General features: G+C 44.9%; 1 protein-coding gene across 1 annotated transcript; it reads left to right on the forward strand.

The window, feature by feature from the left end:
* The first annotated feature begins 891 nt into the window (after nt 1-891).
* On the forward strand, nt 892-11,264 carry RTCB (RNA 2',3'-cyclic phosphate and 5'-OH ligase). Its single transcript, XM_053978448.1, has 12 exons — nt 892-1,061; nt 1,158-1,236; nt 2,094-2,161; nt 3,280-3,379; nt 4,462-4,618; nt 5,227-5,383; nt 6,485-6,644; nt 6,969-7,144; nt 7,612-7,800; nt 8,281-8,391; nt 9,059-9,178; nt 10,207-11,264. Exons 1-12 carry the CDS (start codon nt 969-971, stop codon nt 10,312-10,314), a joined length of 1,518 nt encoding a protein of 505 aa, XP_053834423.1. The 5' UTR covers nt 892-968; the 3' UTR covers nt 10,315-11,264.
* The last annotated feature ends 10,389 nt before the right edge of the window (nt 11,265-21,653 follow it).

Consider the following 21,653-nt stretch of genomic DNA (forward strand, 5'->3'; position numbering starts at 1 on the left):
CTGTGGAACTGTCAGACTGGGAACTGTCCCAGTTACAATGGGAACTAAAATCTTTGCAGCATCTTAACATAAATCTTAAGATGCAGAACAGGACCTGAGCCAATGGCACTACTACTCTCCATCTCTCCCTGTGACTCTTCAAATCCTCGTGCCTGTCATGTGCCCTGTTTTGTGCTGTTTAGCCAGGTTAGATACATTTAACTCCTTCAGTGTTTCTGGGTAAGTCCTCCAAATCTAATTGCATGACGTCTTTGTCCGAATTGAAGGTTAGATACTTTTCTTACTTCCTCTGGGTATGTTATCCTAACCTCTTTCTTTCTCCTCCTTTCTTCCCCGTACTTTATTAGTGTGCAAATGTGAACACAGCTCCGCAGAGGGCCGTGCCAGCCTTGCAATGCATAGGTGCTTGTGCTTTGGCCAAACCTGCACGGGAAGCCGGCTCTGCCTCCCAAACACCTGTGTCCCTCAGCTGAGCAACAATCAGCGATGGGGTGCAGGCAGCTTTTGCCTGTCCCGAGCTGAGCGAGCTCATCCCACCTGCTGCAGGGCGGTACCTAAATAGCCCACGGGCCAAAGCTACTCTGCCCCGGGGGTCAGCACGCACAGGCACTTTAAAAAAAGGTACTTGGGCTTTTTCCGCACAAACTAGCCCAGAAGCCGTACGTGGTGTGAGGGAGGAGGCAGCCAGGTACAACCCAGCCCCCTGCGCTCCCTCTCACAGCCCGGCCCGCGGGTGCCGCGGGCTGTCCCAGCACCGTGGGAGACGGGCCCGGCATGGGCTTCGCTGGGGCGGGCCAGCCCTCGGCACGGCTGAGGGACGGACGGACGGACGGAGGCGGCAGGAGGCAGGGCTGAGGGAGGAGGTTTGAGCCTCGGCGGCTCCCGTCCGCTGCCGCCGCGGGCTCGCGTCAGTTCCTGCCGCCGGCCGGCGCTGCCATCGGGATCCGCCGAGCCGGAGCGCCGCCGCCATGAGCCGCAGCTACAACGATGAGCTGCAGTACCTGGACAAGATCGACAAGAACTGCTGGCGGATCAAGAAGGGCTTCGTGCCGAACATGCGTGTGCGTGGGAGGGGGCATGGGTGCCCGGGTCGGGGTAAGGGGCGCGGGGTCGGGGCGGTCCGAGCGGAGCCGGGCGGCTGACTGCTGTCCCCGCAGGTGGAGGGCGTTTTCTACGTGAACGACCCGCTGGAGAAGCTGATGTTCGAGGAGCTGCGCAATGCCTGCCGCGGCGGAGGTGGGTCCGGCGGGGAGCGGACCCCCTGACCCCGGGGGTGACACAGAATCAGTCGGTTTGGAAAAGACCTCTGAGATCATCGACTCCAGCCTGTGACCGAACACCACTATGCCAGTTAGACCATGGCACTTAGTGCTCCGTCCATCCTTTCCTTGAGCGCTTCCAGGGGCGGTGACTCCGCTACCTCCCTAGGCAGCCCATTCCAATGTGTAATCACCCTTTCTGCGAAGAAATTCCTCCTAATATCCAACTTAAACCTCCCTTGGCACAACTTAAAGCTGTCCTCTTGTTCTGCCCCCCCGCGCGTCTCCCCCCGCTCCCCGGGGTGCGGCAGGCAGCGGGGCAGGCCCGGCGGGTGGGTGTGGAGCGGCGGCAGACAGGAGCGGGATATCCCGCCGTGCGCGCCGCTGCGGCCCGGGGGGCAGCTCAGGCGGCCGCGGCCCGCTGTAGCACGGCCTGTGCCCGGCTCTGCCGGCTGCGCTCTGCCCTCGGGAGTGTTCCCCGAGTGCCGCTCTCAGAGTTTACTGTGGGGGTACAGCCTGGGCCTGTTCGCTGTGGGGATGGAGTGCAGGGCTGGATCCAAGCTGCCAGCTGGGCTAGGGGGAGCACGCTGCTGTTGTCAGCACAGCCCCCACGCTATTCGTACAAACAGCAAAAGCTGGTCTGCAGTGAAATAAACACTGCATTTAATGAAACTGCAGATCGCATACAATGCCAAGTTCTTTATACCCGACTAGAAGTCTTGTTGGTGGCCAGCTTCTGTTTTGCCAGTGTTTTAAATAGCCTCTTTAGAAAGTGTTTCATTGTGATTATTGTGGTAAATTATCAGATTACTTTTTTTAAAAAATCTTTTTCAGGTGCGGGTGGCTTCTTGCCTGCTATGAAACAGATTGGGAATGTGGCTGCATTGCCTGGCATTGTTCACGTGAGTATCTGCTTTGAAAATCTGCTCTTTTTCTGTTCCCATTTGCCTGAGATTATTTCATTCCAAATGGAAACTCTCTCATGAGAAGTGGTATGGACCAAAGTTCTTCTCAAGACAGTTTGTGTGTCTTAGTAAGGAGTGCTTGCAATGGCAGGCTGCAAAACTAATTTGTCAGAGAGGGAGGTAACCACTTACTTCATTGCTTGTCTTTTGACATAGAGCTTTTCATGCTGTTTCAACTACCTTCTTGAGCCACCTTTCCCCACTGTTCATGCAAACTGCTTATTGGTTTTGAATTGGCTCTGCTCTGGAATACATGGAGAAGTGTGGAGACAGCAGGAGGTGGTACTGTTGCCTGTGCTATTGTTATGGGCCTCATGTGAATAGTGAGCCTTCATATGCATTCAACAGTGTGCCTTCCCTCATCCTCTGCCTTTTTGGAAGCAAAGCATCAGATATAATGATGCAGGAGGAAAATGCTTACCTGTGACTCTTTTCAAGAAATGCAAAGTACAATGTGGAAATGATCCTTTTCACATTCAATATTGCATATATTAATAAGTAACAACAGAATGTTTTTACTTGTTTCTTTTGGCAGAAGTTTTGAATTTATGGATGCAGTAAAAGGCAGACGATCATGCTGTTAAATGCCTTAGGGTCAGGCCAAAATGGAGTAAGGCAGAATAGTAACAATCTTCTAAAATGGGAATTTTGGCTGGTGCTTTGTAGAAGAGATGCTACAATCATCTACATATTCAGATCTTAACTTTTTATCTCCAAACCAAGGATTTCTTTGTGATGGTAAGGAGAGGCAGAAGAAGCAAAGTACTGTTCACTTCAGTGTGTGGTAGCACTTTAATAGATACTGAAGAGTTCCAGTTTCTGGGTGTCACAGGGTGTTTGCTTGAGAGATCTGCTGTCTGCTTTTTTTGACTGTCCTGTAAGTGCAGGAGATTAGATCCTCACCTGAGTTAATGTGTTCACTCCACCTACATCTGAACATCCATTCCTTTTTGGTATATTTGTTCACAAATGTGACTACCACTGCCACAAGGCAAAGTATAACCAAGGTGACTCTGCAGCATCAAGTTTCATAAAGCTTTAAAATTGCCTTTCAGAGATCAATAGGCCTTCCAGATGTCCATTCTGGCTATGGATTTGCTATTGGCAACATGGCTGCCTTTGATATGAGTGATCCTGAAGCAGTGGTTTCACCAGGTAAGGATGACTGACTTAACCTGCTTTGACAAATACCTCGGATAGCATAAAAATACTTTTCAAAATGGCAGGACTTTACAGTACTTTGCATTCAGAAACAAAGCAAAAAATACGACAATTATAGGGAGTTAAGGGTTGCTTAATTCTTGCACTTAGAATCTTTATGAAGCAGATAGTTACACTGAGAAAGCTGAACAGTGCAGGGAGAATTGCCCTTGTGTTTGGAGCTTGGACTTGTGATGTCCCTTCGTTTTGAAGTCTTTGACCTTGGGGTTTCATCAGATTGATAAAGAACTGACTAGTTTCTTTGAGTAGTTTGAAAACATCTTTTGAGGATATTTCTACGCTTAAAACATGACCATGCAGTATGTCTGTCTTTTTAGTAAACACTTAGATCTTTGGTTACTGACAGTCTGAAGCTTGTGTGGTTGTCATGAATGATGATACTCATGTTTCAGTTTTGCTTTGATCAGTTCTAGTGTTCCTGATTGACTCAGACCCAAGGTCTCTTAGTTTGGTATCTCCCCGCTAACATTAGTAATACCAGAACCTTCATACTAAAGGTGGCATGATTATCTTTCACATTTGGTGTTGTCTTACAGAATTTATTATTATAAATAGTAAGAGTTAAGCAAAACACCAAGAACTGAAGTTTAGTATTCCTTGTAAGTATTTATTACTTCTTACAACTGTTTATTATTTATTCCAGTGAAGATTCAAAAAATAATTTCCTTTTGGCGGTTGCTTTCAAGAATATTTTACATCAGGGAGCCATTCTAAGATCTGTCACTTTTCTTCTGACCTTAGGCAGCAGAACAGGAATATTCTCTCTGCTTTCTATGGGCAGTGTGTTTTATAATTGTGTCCATTTCTCTTTGTCAACTTGCCAGAGTAACTTTGTAAATGGAGAGGTCTGTAGGCAATCATACAGCTGTGTCTTGAAGTCTGAGGCTTCGTGTAAATCTGTTAAAATGAGGCTTAATGTGGTTCTGCTTTTTCTTCCCCAGTATTGTCACAGGAAAAGGAGTGAGATTACAGCCTTTAGTACATGTTCCCTGACATGGCTTTTTCTCCACTTGTAGGTGGTGTTGGCTTTGACATCAACTGTGGTGTCCGCTTGCTGCGGACAAATTTGGATGAAAGTGATGTGCAGCCTGTGAAAGAACAGCTCGCCCAGGCTATGTTTGATCACATTCCTGTTGGTGTCGGCTCCAAAGGTGTCATCCCCATGAATGCCAAGTAAGAGAATGACCTTGTGCACACATTGCTAGAGAGGACATCTCTGTTGTTTGTTTTGATGCAAGATTTGTCAGTAGGAGACTTAAGAAAGGAAAAGTAATTCTAAAATGCTTTCTGTTCTTTCTGCATATGTGCCTTACCTGGACAGACATAATCATCAAAGCAGAGTCAGCTCTTTCTTCCCCCATTTAAACCCTGAGAAGGTTCTTGCTGGGTTCTCATTTCTTCTGAAAACTTCCATGAACATAAAGGTCTTTTTTGAAACAGATGAGAGATAGGATTATAGATAGAAAATAGGATGTTTTTCAACCAGCAAAGAGGAAAAAATGATGATGTACCAAAAGTTAATATATTTGTAGAGCTTGATTTTCATGAAGTATTAAGAAGCTGGACTTGTTAGGAGAGTTGGGGGCTGACTGTAGCATAATAGAATAATTTTGGTTGGATGGGATCTTTTGAGGTCATCTCATCCAACTCCTTTTGGGAAGGATCTAAATGTAAAGGTAGGGCTAACAAAAAAAGGCATCAAGTTGCTCAAGGCCATATCCAGTGGATTTTGAGTATATTCAGGGATAATCATCTTATGTGTCAGTGTTTGATAATTGCAGGGATTTGGAAGAGGCACTGGAGATGGGTGTGGATTGGTCTCTCAGAGAGGGCTATGCCTGGGCAGAGGACAAGGAGCACTGTGAGGAATATGGAAGAATGCTACAGGCCGACCCCAACAAAGTCTCTTCAAGGGCAAAGAAAAGGGGCCTGCCTCAGGTAATGTTTTGTTTCAGGGGGGCTGTGCATGCTCCCAGGGTTCAAATATAAATGTTAGAGAGTAATTCTCTAATTCTGTGTCTTTTCTTGAAACTCTGTCTAGCATTTCTGGGCAGGGGGAAAGGTGAGATAGTGAGGTCAGTTCTGAATAATTCTTGACAGAGCTGCAACAGAGGAGAATAATACTGGGCTAACCCAAGATCCCTGGTGCCATCAGGTTTTCATCTGTTAACATCTGGTACTGGAAGTTGCATTGGGTGGCATTTCCACGTCCAGATAGATGTATTTTGTTTTGAAGAGACAGGCGAGCTTATGTTCAACTTTCGTCTGTGTTTGCTCAGCAAGTTAATAGCAGGGCAAGAAAAGATACAATAATAAATGGAACTAGCTCGTAACTGAATCACAGTTTAAGAGTTGGATTTCATTTCTATGTATAGTGTTTCACTGCTCTGTGTGGAACAATTTGAGATGGCTATACTAATGGCACATTTGTAAAACTTTCTTGTATCTTGGTATTAATTGATATTATTCTTCATTAATTGAGGTGGTGCAAAATTACAGCATTTTAACCTCAAAATATTATGTCCCCAATTTTCACATTTGCCTTGCAATTAAGCAATCATCTGTTAAAGAGTTGAAAAAAAATTGGCTTGGAAATTAAATATCTTGTTTTAATCTACTGAAAAGTTTTAAGTACCTAATTAACAAGATGTTGTAACTTCTTTATGGAGTTATAACTGAGTATAAGCCTGTCTGCCTTGTCTGTACAAACGGAAAATGAAGTCTGTATACTCTTCCCATCCAGGACAAAGTAAGTTGGAAAGAAGTGGCAGCACAGTCTGTATGTAGATCCTGCTCCTCTTGTTTAATCACAGTCTTGTTCCAACAGCATAGGGAGATACAAATTTGAACAAAAAGGAAAGTGGTGATGCTACTGTGTTCTACTTGCTTGCAGTTTACATGGGAATATTTTTTCCACAAAAAAAACTTTACTAAACCCAAAACCTTGCTGTAGCAATTTGTCCTGTTGCCGTAGCTCTCCCCTGTGCTCCCAAAGGCTGCTTTTCCTGTCCTGTCTGATCAGTGTGTTGTGATTGGCAGCTGGGGACCCTGGGAGCTGGAAATCATTACGCCGAGATCCAGGTGGTGGATGAGATTTACAACGAATATGCTGCCAAGAAAATGGGCATTGACCACAAAGGGCAGGTGTGCGTGATGATCCACAGTGGAAGCAGAGGGCTGGGCCACCAGGTTGCCACAGGTATGATGTGACTGGTGTAGCTACCTGGAGTGAGACAAACTGCTCGGCATGGTCTTGTCACTGACAGCAAACTCCAGCACCAAAGAGCATTTCTTACAGTGAATTGCTTAGAGCATCCTGAATTGCTTGGTCAGGTGTTATCTGGTTGCAAACAGTTGATAACGTTCTGACACAGATTTGCTTTTGCATTTGAGAAATAGCCTTGGGCTTGACCATTGGACAGATGAGTTCAGTTTTAGGATATAAATTACAGACACCCATGTTAATCTCAAAGATTGCAGCAAAATTAAGAAGTCACTTAGACTTACTGTGTTTATTTCCCAGATGCACTGGTGGCTATGGAAAAAGCTATGAAACGGGACAAAATCATAGTCAATGATCGCCAGCTGGCATGTGCCAGGATTGCCTCTGCAGAGGGACAGGATTACCTGAAGGGAATGGCAGCTGCTGGCAACTATGCCTGGGTTAACCGCTCTTCCATGACTTTCCTAACACGACAGGTAGGAGCAGAGTTCTCTCTGATGCAGATATTTTTCCTGCTTCATCCCAGACATAGAGAACAAAGAGTAGCTGCACTATTTAACTTCATTTCATTTTTACGTTTCTTAATTTTTTTTTTTTTCTGGGGAGAGTTGCACAAAGCTGCAGTCATACCAATCTATCTAAAACCTCTCAACATCATTGGATTGTATTTGGCCAAAGCCACTTAGCAGTATTTTTGAAAATGCCTTGAGCTGGAAAAAGAGGGTACAAGAAAACTGGGGGTTTTGTTGCTAAAGCCACCTTTTCAGAGTTGCACAAATTTGCCGAATTGATATCTGACTGAATTACAACGGGAAGCTGCCAGCGGGCAGAGAAACAGTCTGTGTAGTCCAATTCTGTCATTCTCAGCACTGTTGTATTCCGTTCCACTGCGGCTGAATTATGATGATCGTGTATCTCACGTCCTGATTTGCTCTCCTCTTAGGCCTTCGCCAAAGTCTTCAACACAACGCCAGATGACCTTGACATGCACGTTATCTATGACGTGTCTCACAACATTGCCAAAGTGGAGCAGCATGTAGTGGATGGAAAGGAGCGGACTCTGCTGGTGCACAGAAAGGGATCAACCAGGGCCTTCCCTCCTCACCATCCTCTTATTGCTGTTGATTATCAAGTAAGTTTAGTTTTGGGAGAAGGAAATAGAGAATTCTGGATTAATCAGACAATTTTAGGGTCCCTAACAGATACCTAAATGCTGTGAGTTAATTTTTTAAGGGAGCAGCACTGGAACCCTGGTGGGATGGCAGTATTCAGCTTGTGTGTGTGTTAGATCTTTGTGACACTGAACTCCTCCTTCTGCTTCACACCCAAAATGGTTGGAAGAACATGAAAGGGAAGAAGTCCTTTATAGACTTCAGGATTCAATGGTTTGCCTTGTCTGTCTTTTGGACACAAGGTTTTTGATCTACTGGTCTGCATCTTTCAGTGCAGTTAATTTTCTAGAATCCTTGATTCCAGGCACCTGAGACAACCAGGGATGCTCTCAATGAATGTTAATCTGACTTCCTTTTCTGGAGACACAGTTCCTCTCAGACTTTTATTAAGAATGAGATTTTTCAGCTTTTTCTTATCAATGAATGCTTTGCATCCACAGCTGACTGGACAACCTGTTTTGATTGGTGGCACAATGGGCACCTGTAGCTATGTCCTCACCGGCACAGAGCAAGGCATGACTGAGACCTTTGGAACTACTTGCCATGGAGCTGTAAGTCAAGAAGTTATTTTAGGGAGGGGTTGGGATGAGTCTGTCACCCAGAGAACAAAGTTTTTGAAGGGTCATCCAATGTGTGATTCCTCTGTTGGTCATACAAGCAGAGAGTAGCCTTGCCAGTAGTCCCTGCCCAGGAGAACTGCAAGGTAGAAGTCTTTGTCTCTTACTGAGTAGTTGTGACTACTTCTGCAGAAAATCTGCTTTTTATAAGTCAGATGTTAGGATGAAGATGTGGAGAACAAGCTTCTTTTACAAAATTCTGATACCTCTGAACTAATGAGGGTGGTTAACTGGGCTGAGGCTGTCTATATATAAAACTCCTCAGTATTTAGAAGGTTATTTCCTCCCCTGTTATTCATAGTGTGAGACAGTGATTGAGGAAGAGAAGCATCTCCCAGTAAATTCCAAGTCCTGAATACTGTTTGGTTTCGGTAAAAAGGCACTTGCAGACGAGTGTGTTATACAAATGAAACATTCCTAGCCATCATACCAGAGGTGTGATTTTGCAGGAGCCCGTGATCTAAAGGCCAAATTAATTTCCTGGGTTTACTGTGATTTGTGCTATCAGTCATTCTGTGTTTGCTTATAATGCAGTAATGGGTTTTTTGATAAGAGTTTTGTTTTTCCAAACTGCTACGAACTAACAAAACTGTTGGCCTAGGGTCGTGCACTGTCTCGAGCCAAGTCTCGGCGTAACTTGGACTTCCAGGACGTACTGGACAAACTGGCTGACATGGGCATTGCCATCCGTGTTGCTTCTCCCAAACTGGTCATGGAAGAAGTGAGTTTAGTACTTCATTATCTTAGAAGAAAAGGGGGTCTTGCTCCCTGGCTGAATGACCCTCCCTGACCTGATTTTTTGCAGTGCTAAGCAATTGCCAGTACTCTAAATATGCAGCTTGTGTGATTTCTGATAGAGCTGTCAAATTTTTTGGAAAATGATATGAAGTGTTCTCTATCATAAAAGCATGTTGAAAGGGGAGATGCCTGATTGACAGGATTTGGGGTGGTATGTTTTTTCTTCTTCTGCCTGGTGATAGGGATAATTGCTATCTTTGTGTGAGCATCTACAAAAGTAACTATGTTTTATGGATTTTCTTCTTGAATTATGTTCTCCCTGCTTTAAATTTATCTTACACTGCAGCTTTCATGTAGATTAGAAGCAGCTTGAAAGATCCTCTTTTAAGATGAACTCCTGTATTTGCTCAAGAAGAGAACTCTGAATGGTCAGAGAACTTCGAATATTATGACTTCCAGTTCCTCTGCATTAACGCTGAACATGCCTTTTCTGTTCACAACCTCACTCATAAAAGTGTTAATCATTTGGCACTATGCTTTTCTGGGTGTTGGTGTTCTATAAATATGTTGATCACATTAAAGTTTCTATTTAAAAGTAGCTTCGTTGTCAGAATAGGGGCCAGAGGGGGAAACTCTAGAATTAAACCTTGACTGCTGTCACTAAGGAGCAGTGAAGATAAAATTTAAAGGCTACCTGTAAAGAAGAAGTTGGAGTTACTTCCTACTAAATAATGAGGTTTGCCATTGTAACATGCTGGGACACTCATTATCTGAAAACCTGGATTAAAATAGCTAATATTTTATCTGAAATATGATGAGAGCTTATTTGGAAAGCTAAGTGTCTTACAGATTTCTTAGATACAGAAGGTGGACACATTCTCAATATGTTCACCTACTTCTACACCCTCCATTTATATGGTTATTTTTGTGAAGAGTGGATTTCAAAAGCCTACACCTGACTTCCTGTGACTATTGGTTGTTTATAGTTTTTTCTTTTTTCCCCCCCTCCAGGCACCAGAGTCTTACAAGAACGTGACTGATGTGGTTAACACCTGCCACGAAGCTGGCATCAGCAAGAAAGCCATTAAACTGAGACCTATTGCTGTTATAAAAGGCTAGGAGCTGACAAGGCACCCATGTCTCCAGGCCTTACAGAAAACTGACTAGAATTATCATCTTCCCACACCTCTTGGACTCTGTAGGATGCTCAAATATCACATTCCTATTCTGGAAACACAACAGCTGAGGATACACCTATTTTTAACCACTCCTAGCCATAATGAATGCCCCTCCTCCTTGTTATATGGTGTTCTTTTCTTGTGAGGACAGGGCAAAGAAGTAAGTCTTGGTTTTTATATGCAGTCCTTCCTCCATTTCCCTGCTCAGGCAGGACTTCAGACTTACCTGAGTTGTCACTAAGTGCTGTGCTGCAAGACCACCTCCATCAGTGAAGGTGGTGTATGGACCAGAGCTGCTGTCGCCACACCTGAGTGCCTGGAGCTCTTTCTGCATGTGGAAATACTCTGATAGATAGGGTATTGCATTTGTGGGCAGGGAGAGGCTGTCCTGTCTGCAGGTGCCTTTATGCACAGTCTGTACTGTTGCATGTTTTGTGGCAATTGGGTAGGAAATCTGGAGTTGGGAGTAGTCTCTTGCTCAGATTGAGGGGGGCTACCTAAGCTTGAGAGACAGTCTTACCCCAGCCTCTCCCATTTAACACAGCACCTGGTGAACTTGGCTCAGGACAAGTAGGCATTCCACAGTCTTCTGGAAAAGCTGAGCAGAACTGTATGTTGCCTTGAGAGGTTTTGTTTGCCTAGTAAAAGTTGTAACTTAACTTAGGGATGTGCTAATCCAACATTTTGAAAAGCTCTAAGCATGTGAAAGTTGGGTTGGGTAATGCTGCTCACTGTGTCCCACAGCTGATTTAAGGGAGCCCAATTTCAGGGTCAGGCCCAATGCGATGGGACTTAGAGTGTTTCTTTTACATTCATTAACCAAGGCTGGAGGGGAAGCTGACCATCCCCACTGGATCATTTTGGGGGATTACAATAAAATGGGAAGATGGATGTGGCAGTGTATCTGTGTCATGTTTATTCCATGTACTTGAAAGCAGACAACAGACATTTCAGCCATATATGAGCTTGAAACGCGTTGCGTTTTGTGACTTCAGATGATGGATCTTGCAAAGCATGTGCAGATGGCAGAATTTTTGCAGGATACAAGGAAGGGCAGTGCAGTGCTGTTTTCCCAGCTCGGTTTTGACAGGAGTGTAATGGCTGTGACCTGTCCTTGCCGGCTGTGCTGAGCCCACCTCGCTGGACAGGGGATGGCGCCTGCCTGCAAGGCTGGATGCCGGCACAAGGGGGCGGCTGGAGGGAAACAACACCCCAAAGCAGGAGTGGAGCCCTGCCAAGGATCCGTGTAAGGGGAGCAGATAGTGATTGATCGGCTGCAGTGACTTTTGATGAAACATCCCCTTAAGTGCAGGATCTTAGAAGGCTTAATGGTATTTCACTGTTGTAATCACTTTGTTCTTAAGGGTTTTTTTTAGGTTCAAATACGGTGTTTGTGCAGGTTCAGAAGCAGCACCTGTACTTAACAGGCACTGCTCTGAGTTCTTGTGAGTCTGAACTTACAGCTTCTTGTTTCCCCCTCCTTTCTTCAATGGAAGAGCTCCAGATTGCCATTTCAGAGGTCTGAGGCACACTTGCTGAATCTAAAACAAAAATTTCACGGAGAAGTGTGAATTAGCCTCCAGTGACCGAAAGAAAAATTGGTCTCAAATCTTCTGCTTAAGTCTATGTTCCTTGCAGAAGTTTCTGTCTATAAATACTTCCATTTCTTTGATGTGGAATGTAAGGGAACTTTTAAAAAATTCACATTTAAAAATAAGCATTTCACAAACATAGTTCTCCTTTCAACTTCTACTTACCCTTACTATTAAGGGACAAATTTATTTTTTTACAAGGAGAAATCATGAGTACGATGGAGGTACTGTCATATGGATGGGATGTATGCCTTAAGTCCTCTGATCATCAGTGTTTATGCATTAGCATTCAAGACTGCAAGAAGAGCTGTCAATTTTGGTTTCCTATTACCAAGCTGGTATTAGTTTTGGTTATATGTTGTGCTGTATGAAGTCAAGTGCTGGTTTCCTAACCACCTGAAAAAGAAAAGAAAAATGTAAGATGTCTCCCAGTTCTTTGTTTGAACCAGGATTTTTTTTCCAGTTCAAGTCTGTCTTTTTTTTCTGCAAATAGGGTTGACCACCAACTTTTTTTATTCTGCATTTTAAAAAATAAATTATAAGAAGTGTGAGGTAGAGAAGGCATGCAGTATTAAATTTCATGTGCTGAAATACAGGTGGATCTGCAGGAGTATTTTGGCGATGCCAAAGAACCAGTGTGATTATTGAACTATCTTTTCTTCCATAGAAGATTACTGAGAACTCTGAAATACCTGTTGATGATGCACTTTCCTCACCAAAAGACTGAAAAAGCCTTGGTGAATGAGTGTTAGGGCCTTTTTTCCTTGGGATACCACAGTTAGGGGATCTGGTCTACATCTACCCTTGGAACTGCTGCACACTTCTGTCCAACCACAGGCGCTCAGCTGTTCCCTGCCTAAGTTCAGCCGATTCACCCATCTGTGGTCTGCAGCAGGTTTGTTGGCTTGCACAGGGTGTCTGCACTTGAGGGTTTGGTTGCCTTTGGGCTACTCTCAGCCCTCAGATTGCACCCCAAGCTGGGGGTGTTGTTTGTGGGGTGCAGTGCCAGGTGGAAGGGGCAGAACTCAGCCCTGGGCTGTATGAGACCCCTGGGAAGATAGCTCCTCCCAGCAGTGTTTAATTTGTCACAACAGATGGCAAAGCTGGGGTGCAGCTGTTGGCCTCCCTTGACTTGGTCACACTTTGTGTTCCCCAGGTGCCTAACTTCCCTAATTCAGCCTCTCCCAAGGGGAACCAGACCTCAGCCAGGTAAGCTGCTGTGGTGTATTTGCACCATACTGCACACCTCACAGGTTGGGAGCGTGGTGTCTGATGTTTATCACCTGGTGTCACGTTTGTCACTATCCTAAGTCTCTGGATTTCTCTTCCCTCTGCTCTGACTTTCCTCTCCCTGCTTTAAATTGCAGCTCTGCACACACCATTTCCTCCTATGCTGGTGGTCCCAGGCTGGTGTTCTGGCCCAGAAGGAACAAGTGATCTCTGACACATCTCTGGCACAAGCACCCCCACTCTGCTCTGCTCTCCTTTGTTCCTCTCAAACATAAACACATTTAACTGGCCTCTTCTCCCTCCACCGCCCCAGTCTTCAAAGCGATCAGACAGAGCAAGATCCCTCCTGCAGCGTGTGCCAGCATGCTCCCTGCTTGCAGGAAAGCTTCAGTGAAGCAGCAGGCCCTGCCTCTACCTGGCATTTGCTTTGCTCTCTTGAGCCCTGTCCTAGCCCGAATGGTTGTGATCACCAGTCCTTCTGGTTTTCTGTCTGGAAAGGTGGCAGTGGGAGGTGTACAGTGGAAAAGCAGGAGCTCTGCAGTCCCCAGCCAGGGATATACTGGGTACAGGTGCTTTGTCCTCTGCACCATGGGAGGAAGAAGAGGACTTCCTGGCACTCACAAATACCAATAATTATGTGGTTTCTGGTGGGGTTTTTGTTTGCAATATGTAGCAGGAGGGTGGGGGTCATGCTGAGTGATGTGAGGTGGGAGAGCAGAGGGCACAGAAATTCCTCTGGTCTCCCACGGCAGATGTGCAGCTTGGTCTCCTCAGGCAACCAACCATCCCCTGCCTGAGGAGATGCTGCTGGGTTTCATAGTGCTCAGCACATCCCCATCGTGGTGCACCCTTGTTCCCAAACCCCAGGAGACTGCTTTGGGTCATGTTGTATATATAAATTCAGAAACCAAAATAATCACTAGTCTTAATTGCAGAGATTATGGCCAGGAAATGGAAATTGAATCATCTGCCAGCACTTAATTTAACATTTACTAGCTTAGCAAAAAAAACACAGGGGCTGGGCTGCCCTCACATGCTGTGTTTGAGTCAGCCTTGTATTGGAGCCTGTTCCAAGAAACCACCTGGTTACCCAGCTCTCAGCTCTTAAGAACTGTAACCTGTTTGTGCTTTTAATCTTAAAAACAAACAAACCAAAAACCTGGTGGTTTTATTTTTGACTAATGCTTGTTATTGTAGTGCTTTAAATTTGTGTCATTCACAGACAAGTTATCAACCTTTAAAACCATCAGGTAAGCTGATGAGTTTCTCCACTGTTTCCCTGCCAAATGTTTAACCACTTCTTGGATGAGGACTGAAAAGGTATCATTGTAAATTATTCTTTCCCTTGAAGATATTTATACCTTGTAGCTGTTGCTAAAGGATTTTCTCCATCTTTCATAGGAGTGTTTTTGTCAGGCAGATACACAAAGGGCCATGACTTTCTCCTCCATTTTGAGTATTTTGAATATATGTGTATTTTGAATCTAGCCCAGAAAGGACTTTGTCCATCTTCTGACACAAGTTGTGCATGTCTGCAGGGCTGAAGCCCTTTCATGGTGGAAGAACTGAGCCCTGCAGAGGAGGAGAAAACTCTCCCTCCAGGGAGCCTTCTTTGTCCAGCCCAAGACGTGGAGCTGTGCTGGCAGGAGGGTGCAGGCAGCACTGGGTGCTCTCCACCCCAGCAGCCACAGTGGGCACCTCCATGGCACAGAATCCCTCCCCAGGGAAGGGATCCCAGGGGGGCTGCAGTGCCCATGGGGCAGCTGTCAGCCCTCAGAGGGGTGAGTAGGGAGGGAGAACCTCGCTTGCAGGCATTGTGGGCCAGGAGCTAAGCACTGCTCCTGCCCCCCCACCTCAGTCCCAGCGCTGTGGGGTGACCTGGCCTTCACAAGTCCTGTTAGGAAGTTCAGGAGATGTGCAGGCTGCTGGCTGCTCTTCTGCCAGACCCCACAAGCTCTTCCATTATTGGTCAGTGGATGAGGCAGAAGTTTTATCTTGACAGAGAAACACAAGCCCTGGTTGTGCCAGTATTCCTTTCCTAGTCTCTCAGGCAGAAATTCCAACAATTTGATGATTATCAATAGCAGCCAAGAGCACCTCCATTGCTGTCTCCTTTCCCCCTGCTTCTCTGGCAGAAAGTGAATCCTCCATCACAGACTGATCCTGGAAAGAAAAGTTCAGCTTAAGGCTCAGACATTCAAGTCCATCATGGACTTTTCCAGCCTGTTCCATCTTCCTATGTCTTGGTGCTCTATTTGCAAATAAGAATAAAAATCACTTCCTTTAATATCACTTTTTATTGGTCTTTCCTATTTAACTACAAGTCTGTGATTCAGGGATCAGATCCTTCTGCACCTATGAGTGCTGCTGATCACAGTGGCACCTCCCTGTGAAGCATGGCCTTAGCTGCCCCATGCTCAGTGTGTGCTGCCTTCTCCTGAGGCTTCAGTGCTGCTGGAGGGATGGGTTCATTCCTGTCACAATCTAAACTGCAAGCAGGAGAGAGTGTAAGCTGTTCAAGCTTCAAGCAGTCACAGAAAAACTTAGAATAACTTTTTCATAGTCTTCTGGCTAGAACACAGAGCCACTGAGCCAGACCCTCGTCTTGAGTTCAGTGTTAGTGAGTGCCTAAATTCCTCTGTGCTTATGTGAAATGCTGAATGTGCCACTTTGCTTTTGCCATCTTTGTCTGCTAAGGGACAGAAGCTGAGAGCATCAGGCTGCTCTCTCAGGGTGGACCAAGGAAAGGGACGGTGTTAGATGGATGCTTTCAGTCAGGAAACATTCAGCAATGGATGTCAGCACATGGAGTTTCATTTTCCTTTACTTCACACTTCACAGTCCTACCTGAAGAACCTCAAAAATCTAAAGATCAAATTAAAATACTTCATGTCAGGGAAGAAAACATTTAAGTGAGGCCTTTGGTTTCAAACAAAACCCTTATGGATCAACCAGAAACTATTCTGTTCTTCAGCTATGGGAACCAGCCCTTAGTGTTGTGCCATAAGAAGTGAAGAGCCCTGACTCAGTGCCAGAGTCCATTTCCCCAGCACACAGGGCCTCTCATGACAGTGTCCCCTCAGCTCTGCCATCTGCATCCATCATCCTACCCAGCCTCCATGGCACCACCAGGGAGGAAAGGCTGGATTCACCTTGGTTTGTGTTCAACCCACCTTTCACAGTGCCTGGTGGACTCATCTCCCCTCCCCATCTTTGGTGACTCAGCCAAAGAATTTTAATCTCTGTGGTCTGTCTGTAGTTTTAAAATGTAATTCCAATGGAGTTGGGCTTTTTTATCCCGAAGCCATGAAACTGTTGTCAGAAGAAATTGATACACACGAGTGAGGGGAACAAAGTGCTGCTGGGGAGGATTTGACTCAAGACAGCACTTCAAATGGAAATCTCCCTGTTTGAAGTGGATATGTCCTTTATCCCTACACCTTTCATTTCTGTTACACTGTGGGAGCAAGGGCTCAGAGGGTCTGTTCAGCAGAGGGGTGGTTCCTGCTCTGGCTCTTGTCTGCAGGAGGTTCCTGTCTCTTGGCTGTGGGTGTCCTCACTGCTCATGAGAGCCCTGGGGAAATGGTTTTTGGGGTGAAAGGGCTCCTGCAGCCCAGCTTGGGAAGCACTTCAGCCGCTGCCCTGTTGCCCCAGGGCTGCAAGCTGGGAGCTCTCCATGCCTGACCAGCTCTGGACATGAGGATCTGTCCATGTAAACACTGAAACTATCTCAGGCACCTCAGATCAAATCACAGGGTCTTCCCCTTCCTTCAAAGACATTTGAAGCCTAAAGGAAATAGATCAAACATGTAAATTTGAACTGAGATTAATTATACATTTGCAACTGGAGGGGGAAGGAAAAAAAAAGCCATTAAGGTTTGTCTGCATTAACTATGCCTGTGGGGGTGTTTCTTTGTCTTTGCATGTGATGATACTTCATGAGATACCAAGTCTGGTTCCACCAGATCTCTGGAAAAGCCTTAGAGGCTTCAGGAGACTCTGCAAATGTGTTTCAGCAGGAGCCAGACAAGGAGAAGGGAAGTGTTGGCACCGCCTCCTCAGAGCACTGGAGGAGCCTTTGTTGAGTGGCTGGAGGCTACTTCTCAGCTCCCTGATTTCAAAGAAGTCTAATTATCAGTTGGATAGGGTTCAGGACACCGAGGGAGCTGCCAGATCTTTCATGAGGAGGTGAGTTTGTCCCACTGAATCTAGGATAAAAAAAAAAATCAGGAAAGAGGGATATAATTTAACCATGTAAGTGTTGTCTTACATCCATACTGTACCAGGTGGAATATACTGCTAGTTTTATCTGGTAGCCTGGTTTGTACACCCTTTTCCTTTGGAACATTTGTGTTGTAATATTTTTATCTAAAACCTGGCTGAAATGGAGGAGCACTGGAAATTTCACTATAAAACCTCTTCTCCAAAGAGGTCCACCCCAATGAGTCTCATTAAAAAACTGGCATGTGATCTTCCAGAAATCTCAACAATTTTTCAAACCTTTTGAACTTTTTTTACTCTGACCTACAAACCGCCTTTTCTTAAACCTCTCCAAGTAAATTTTAAGTAAGTCTAATGAATTTCCTCTCCAAGTAAATTTTAAGTAAGTCTAATGAATTTCCATTCACACATTTCATGGTGTGGAAGCCTTAAGCCTTCAGATCTGCCAAGTCACTTTCCTAATTGTTGCAGTGAAGTCACTGTCAATATTTGAGCATACACTTGTGATCTTTGTTCTCAGTATTAAAAGTTAGGGCTAGCTGAAAAAAGAGAATGCTTGCAGAAAACAAAAATAAACCCAAAACTGCCTCTGTTTTGTGGGCATGGCTCAATACAAATATATTTTTTACATTATTTCCAATTATATTCTTCCAAACTGAAAACGGCCTCATTTACAGATTGACAGAATGAAATTTTTCTTATTTGTAAAATTTCAGGAATAAAATAAAACACACCATCCTGATGATTCCTGGACAGGGATTGCTGCTGCCATTGTCACACCTGACTCACAGGTTACACCAGATGACACCTGCCCATGCTCAGACCCCTGCTCTCCAGACCCTGGTGCCTGCTCTTGTAGGTGCCCTGTGGTGTTTGCCCCACACACATCTATGCCTACATCTGCATGCCAGGATTCATTGCTACACTCTTTATCTCTTGCAATCAAGAACCATGTGGGAAACTCACCAGTGGCTTTCTCAGGGGTGCTCTTCTTATTCTTTTTTCAGCCATTGAAAGTCTGGCCAGAGACCCCACTAGACTTTGTTCTTCAGAAAAAAATAATCCTGAGACTGTAAATGTGCTCCTTAAGACAGTGACCTCAGTGAAATTCCAGCAAAGTTTGCAGGAACTAGACAATACTCAAAGGGTTTTGTCAAAAGTAAATTTAAAAATGTTTAAATGTAACATGTTTTTCAATCACAGAGCCAACAAATTTCATTCACCTCTGAAGGCACTGACCACTCGTACTACAGAGCAATTCAGCTGTTTAATGGTGGTGGTATTACTGCTGTTCTGTCTTTTCAAAGCAAGCTCCCCCAGCACATGCAGCTCCACTCAGCACCCTCATGAAACTTGCTTTTAGTAAAAATTGAACCAGCTGGTAACTGAATGAGCTTCTCAGACAGGATAATACAAACACAACTTAATAACCTTATGCTTTATGGGCTTGTTAATGTAAATGGAAATTTTAAAGCTTTCATGCTGCTGCAAAATGCAAAGCTATGGAGCACACTGCACATAAACAGAGGCATATTCCTTGCATCTGTACTGCTTGCCATGCTGACAGCTTTGATCTGTCCTAACAGGGCCCTTGGGATCTGTACTACTGCTTGAAATGGGACATTGCCCCTGCAAACCAGGGCTGCAGCATCACCCAAGTGAGTTGGGGGCAAACTGCTGGGGTTGGGGGGCTGAAGGAGGCAACAGTGGAACAGGGCAGGGCTTTTCATGGCTTTTTGCCTGGCTTCAGCAGCGGTCTGCATTAGTCAGCTGGTGGCAAGGAGGGTGCCAGCTGCATCATTGAGATGACAGCCTGGTAGAGAGATGCATTTGTCCCCCCACCCTCACTGTGAATGGAAATGGAAATGGAAATGGAAATGGAAATGGAAATGGAAATGGAAATGGAAATGGAAATGGAATGGAATAGAATAGAATAGAATAGAATAGAATAGAATAGAATAGAATAGAATAGAATAGAATAGAATAGAATAGAATAGAATAGAATAGAATAGAATAGAATAGAATAGAATAGAATAGAATAGAATAGAATAGAGCTGCCAGCTCTGCAATACCAGAGCTGGGTAACTTGCAAGGGCAGGTTTATCTACAAGCACAGGGGCCCTGGGTGCTTCCACTCAGACAGAGAACAAGAAACCCATGCAATCAGCTCCTGGTAAAGCATTACAGGGGCAATCTGGTGATGTTTTCCAGTGGGCAGGATCTACTGGTGTTCACAGCACAGAGGCAAGAGGTGGGCCATGCTGTTGTTGAAACAGAGGCAAATCCCAGGGCTGAAGTAACCTGGGTTTATCACTTGGCTCCTGATAGCAGGTGGGCTGAGTACTGTAATCTTCCCCTCAGTCCCCAGACAGAGCACAGCCTGCTCACAGCTGCTCAGCACTTTGATAAAAAAATACACTTGGAGGTATTTTGCAATGATGAACAAGAAAAGGTGAACAAGAAGTGATGGTAAGTAAATAAATGTGGTGTGTCTGAGGTGCAGGAAAATCTATTAAGTTGGGAGGGGTGGTTTGGTTTTTTTCCCCAAAATTAATCCTCCCCAGAGATGTCAAAGCTGATTGTTCCTATTTCCCTTGTTTCAGCCATGCAGCTGATATGGTATCAATCAGTGTGCTGCACCTCACAACCACTTTCTTGTCTCTCTCCCCTCTTCCATGCTTACTCATTTTCCCATGCAAAAACACCACAACACACACTCCTGTGTTTGTACCTCTGGCTTATTTCATTTACATATTACACAGTTTATTATCAGTTTCACTGGTGAAGCCCCAGTGTGCTTTCATGCCTCTGGGTGTGGGGATGCACACATCACCTCTGCATGAGTGATCCCTTGGGATAAGCTGTGTACATCTGAGCCTGGATCTTCTTCAGTGCTTTTTGCATTTAAAAAGCTACATCAAGAGAGCAGCCTCGCATAGCAAAATGCTGCAGTAAAGCACATACATGAAAAGATGTGAAAATTTGGTTTATTTGTAACTACTTGTTCTCTTTGTGATCTCAGTGCAGATGGAAGAGATTGGTTAGGATTCAGTGCTGACATCTTATAGCCCTGGAACACAAAAATCTGCTATGTTTCCCCAGAACCATACCACATCAAAACAAAACCATGGGGACAAGCAAGCTGCTTTGTGAGCAGCACAGTAAATCCAGCTTGGCTCAGCTTTGTTCTATATAAGCTCCAAGGATTCACTGCTCACTATCTTCCGTGCATTTTCAACATTTCAGCCTCCCACAGACCATTCATGTAGCTTTCCCCTTCCCCCCAGAAAAACAACAAATCTTCAAAATACCTACCCCCCCCCCAAAAAAAAAAAAAACCAACAAACCTTCAAAATACATATATTTTTTTTCTAACTAACCCCAGTAGAACAGGCCAGAGGCGAAACAAAGCACATGTGCCTGCTCACAGCTGGCTGGTGCCCGTGGGCTGGCTGACCATCACGTGGGGCAGTGTTAGTTTTCCCCTCTGTAAGGACTCTACATTGGCACATTTTTCTGCTCTGGTGCCACCAGTGCTCATGGACCATGCAGGAATTTCATATCTTTGACACCTCTATCTCCAGTCTTATCAGAAGTGAGCTGAGGAATCTCCAAAATTTTCAAGGGTGTCTTCACTCCTCTAATTTGTTCTCTCAGCAAAGGCAACTTGAAGAACTTTTCCACTGCTCTGTTAGTGGACATAGTCACAATAAGATTCTTGTGTAAGAATCATGTGGGAAATACATGAGTGAGAATTAACAGTGGATTTTTACTTACAAGCACACCTTCAGATTGATGGAGAATGGTGCTTATCTTGCATTTTCAGAGCTTCCAGATGTGTACCAGGACAGGCTCATGGGAGATCTGGCTGCAGCTGCAGTCCTGCCATTTTGCTGCTCCCCATTTGCCTAGAACAAATTTATTTCTACTCTGTAGCCATCTCTCTCTATTCTGAGGGTTACTAGTGAGAAGCACCTGCTGAAGTTGTATTTGCTTAGACTGCTTTGGAGAGGCTTACTTAAACTTTACTCAGCTATTGCACTTACCTCAGCTCACTTCAGCAGGGCTCTCCTGTTGGTACCTCTTCAGAGAGTATCTCTTCAAAATGTTTTGGATCTTGTTTTGCCTCCTGCCTAAGTATGCTGGAGACACATGTTTTCAAAGATACTGTATGTGTATGTGTGTGTGGACATTCTCTGCTCATTTATTCCAGCAAGATAAATTGGCCCTGATTGTT

This window comes from Vidua macroura, chromosome 5 (assembly GCF_024509145.1).
Source record: "Vidua macroura isolate BioBank_ID:100142 chromosome 5, ASM2450914v1, whole genome shotgun sequence".
Lineage (NCBI taxonomy): Eukaryota > Metazoa > Chordata > Aves > Passeriformes > Viduidae > Vidua > Vidua macroura.

Excerpts from the sequence above, each read along its gene's own strand:
- RTCB (XM_053978448.1), top strand. The coding sequence starts at position 969 with ATGAGCCGCAGCTACAACGATGAGCTGCAGTACCTGGACAAGATCGAC. Across the intron at positions 5,384-6,484 it reads AGAAAAGGGGCCTGCCTCAG|CTGGGGACCCTGGGAGCTGG; the intron begins GTAATGTTTTGT and ends TGTGATTGGCAG. Across the intron at positions 8,392-9,058 it reads GAACTACTTGCCATGGAGCT|GGTCGTGCACTGTCTCGAGC; the intron begins GTAAGTCAAGAA and ends CTGTTGGCCTAG.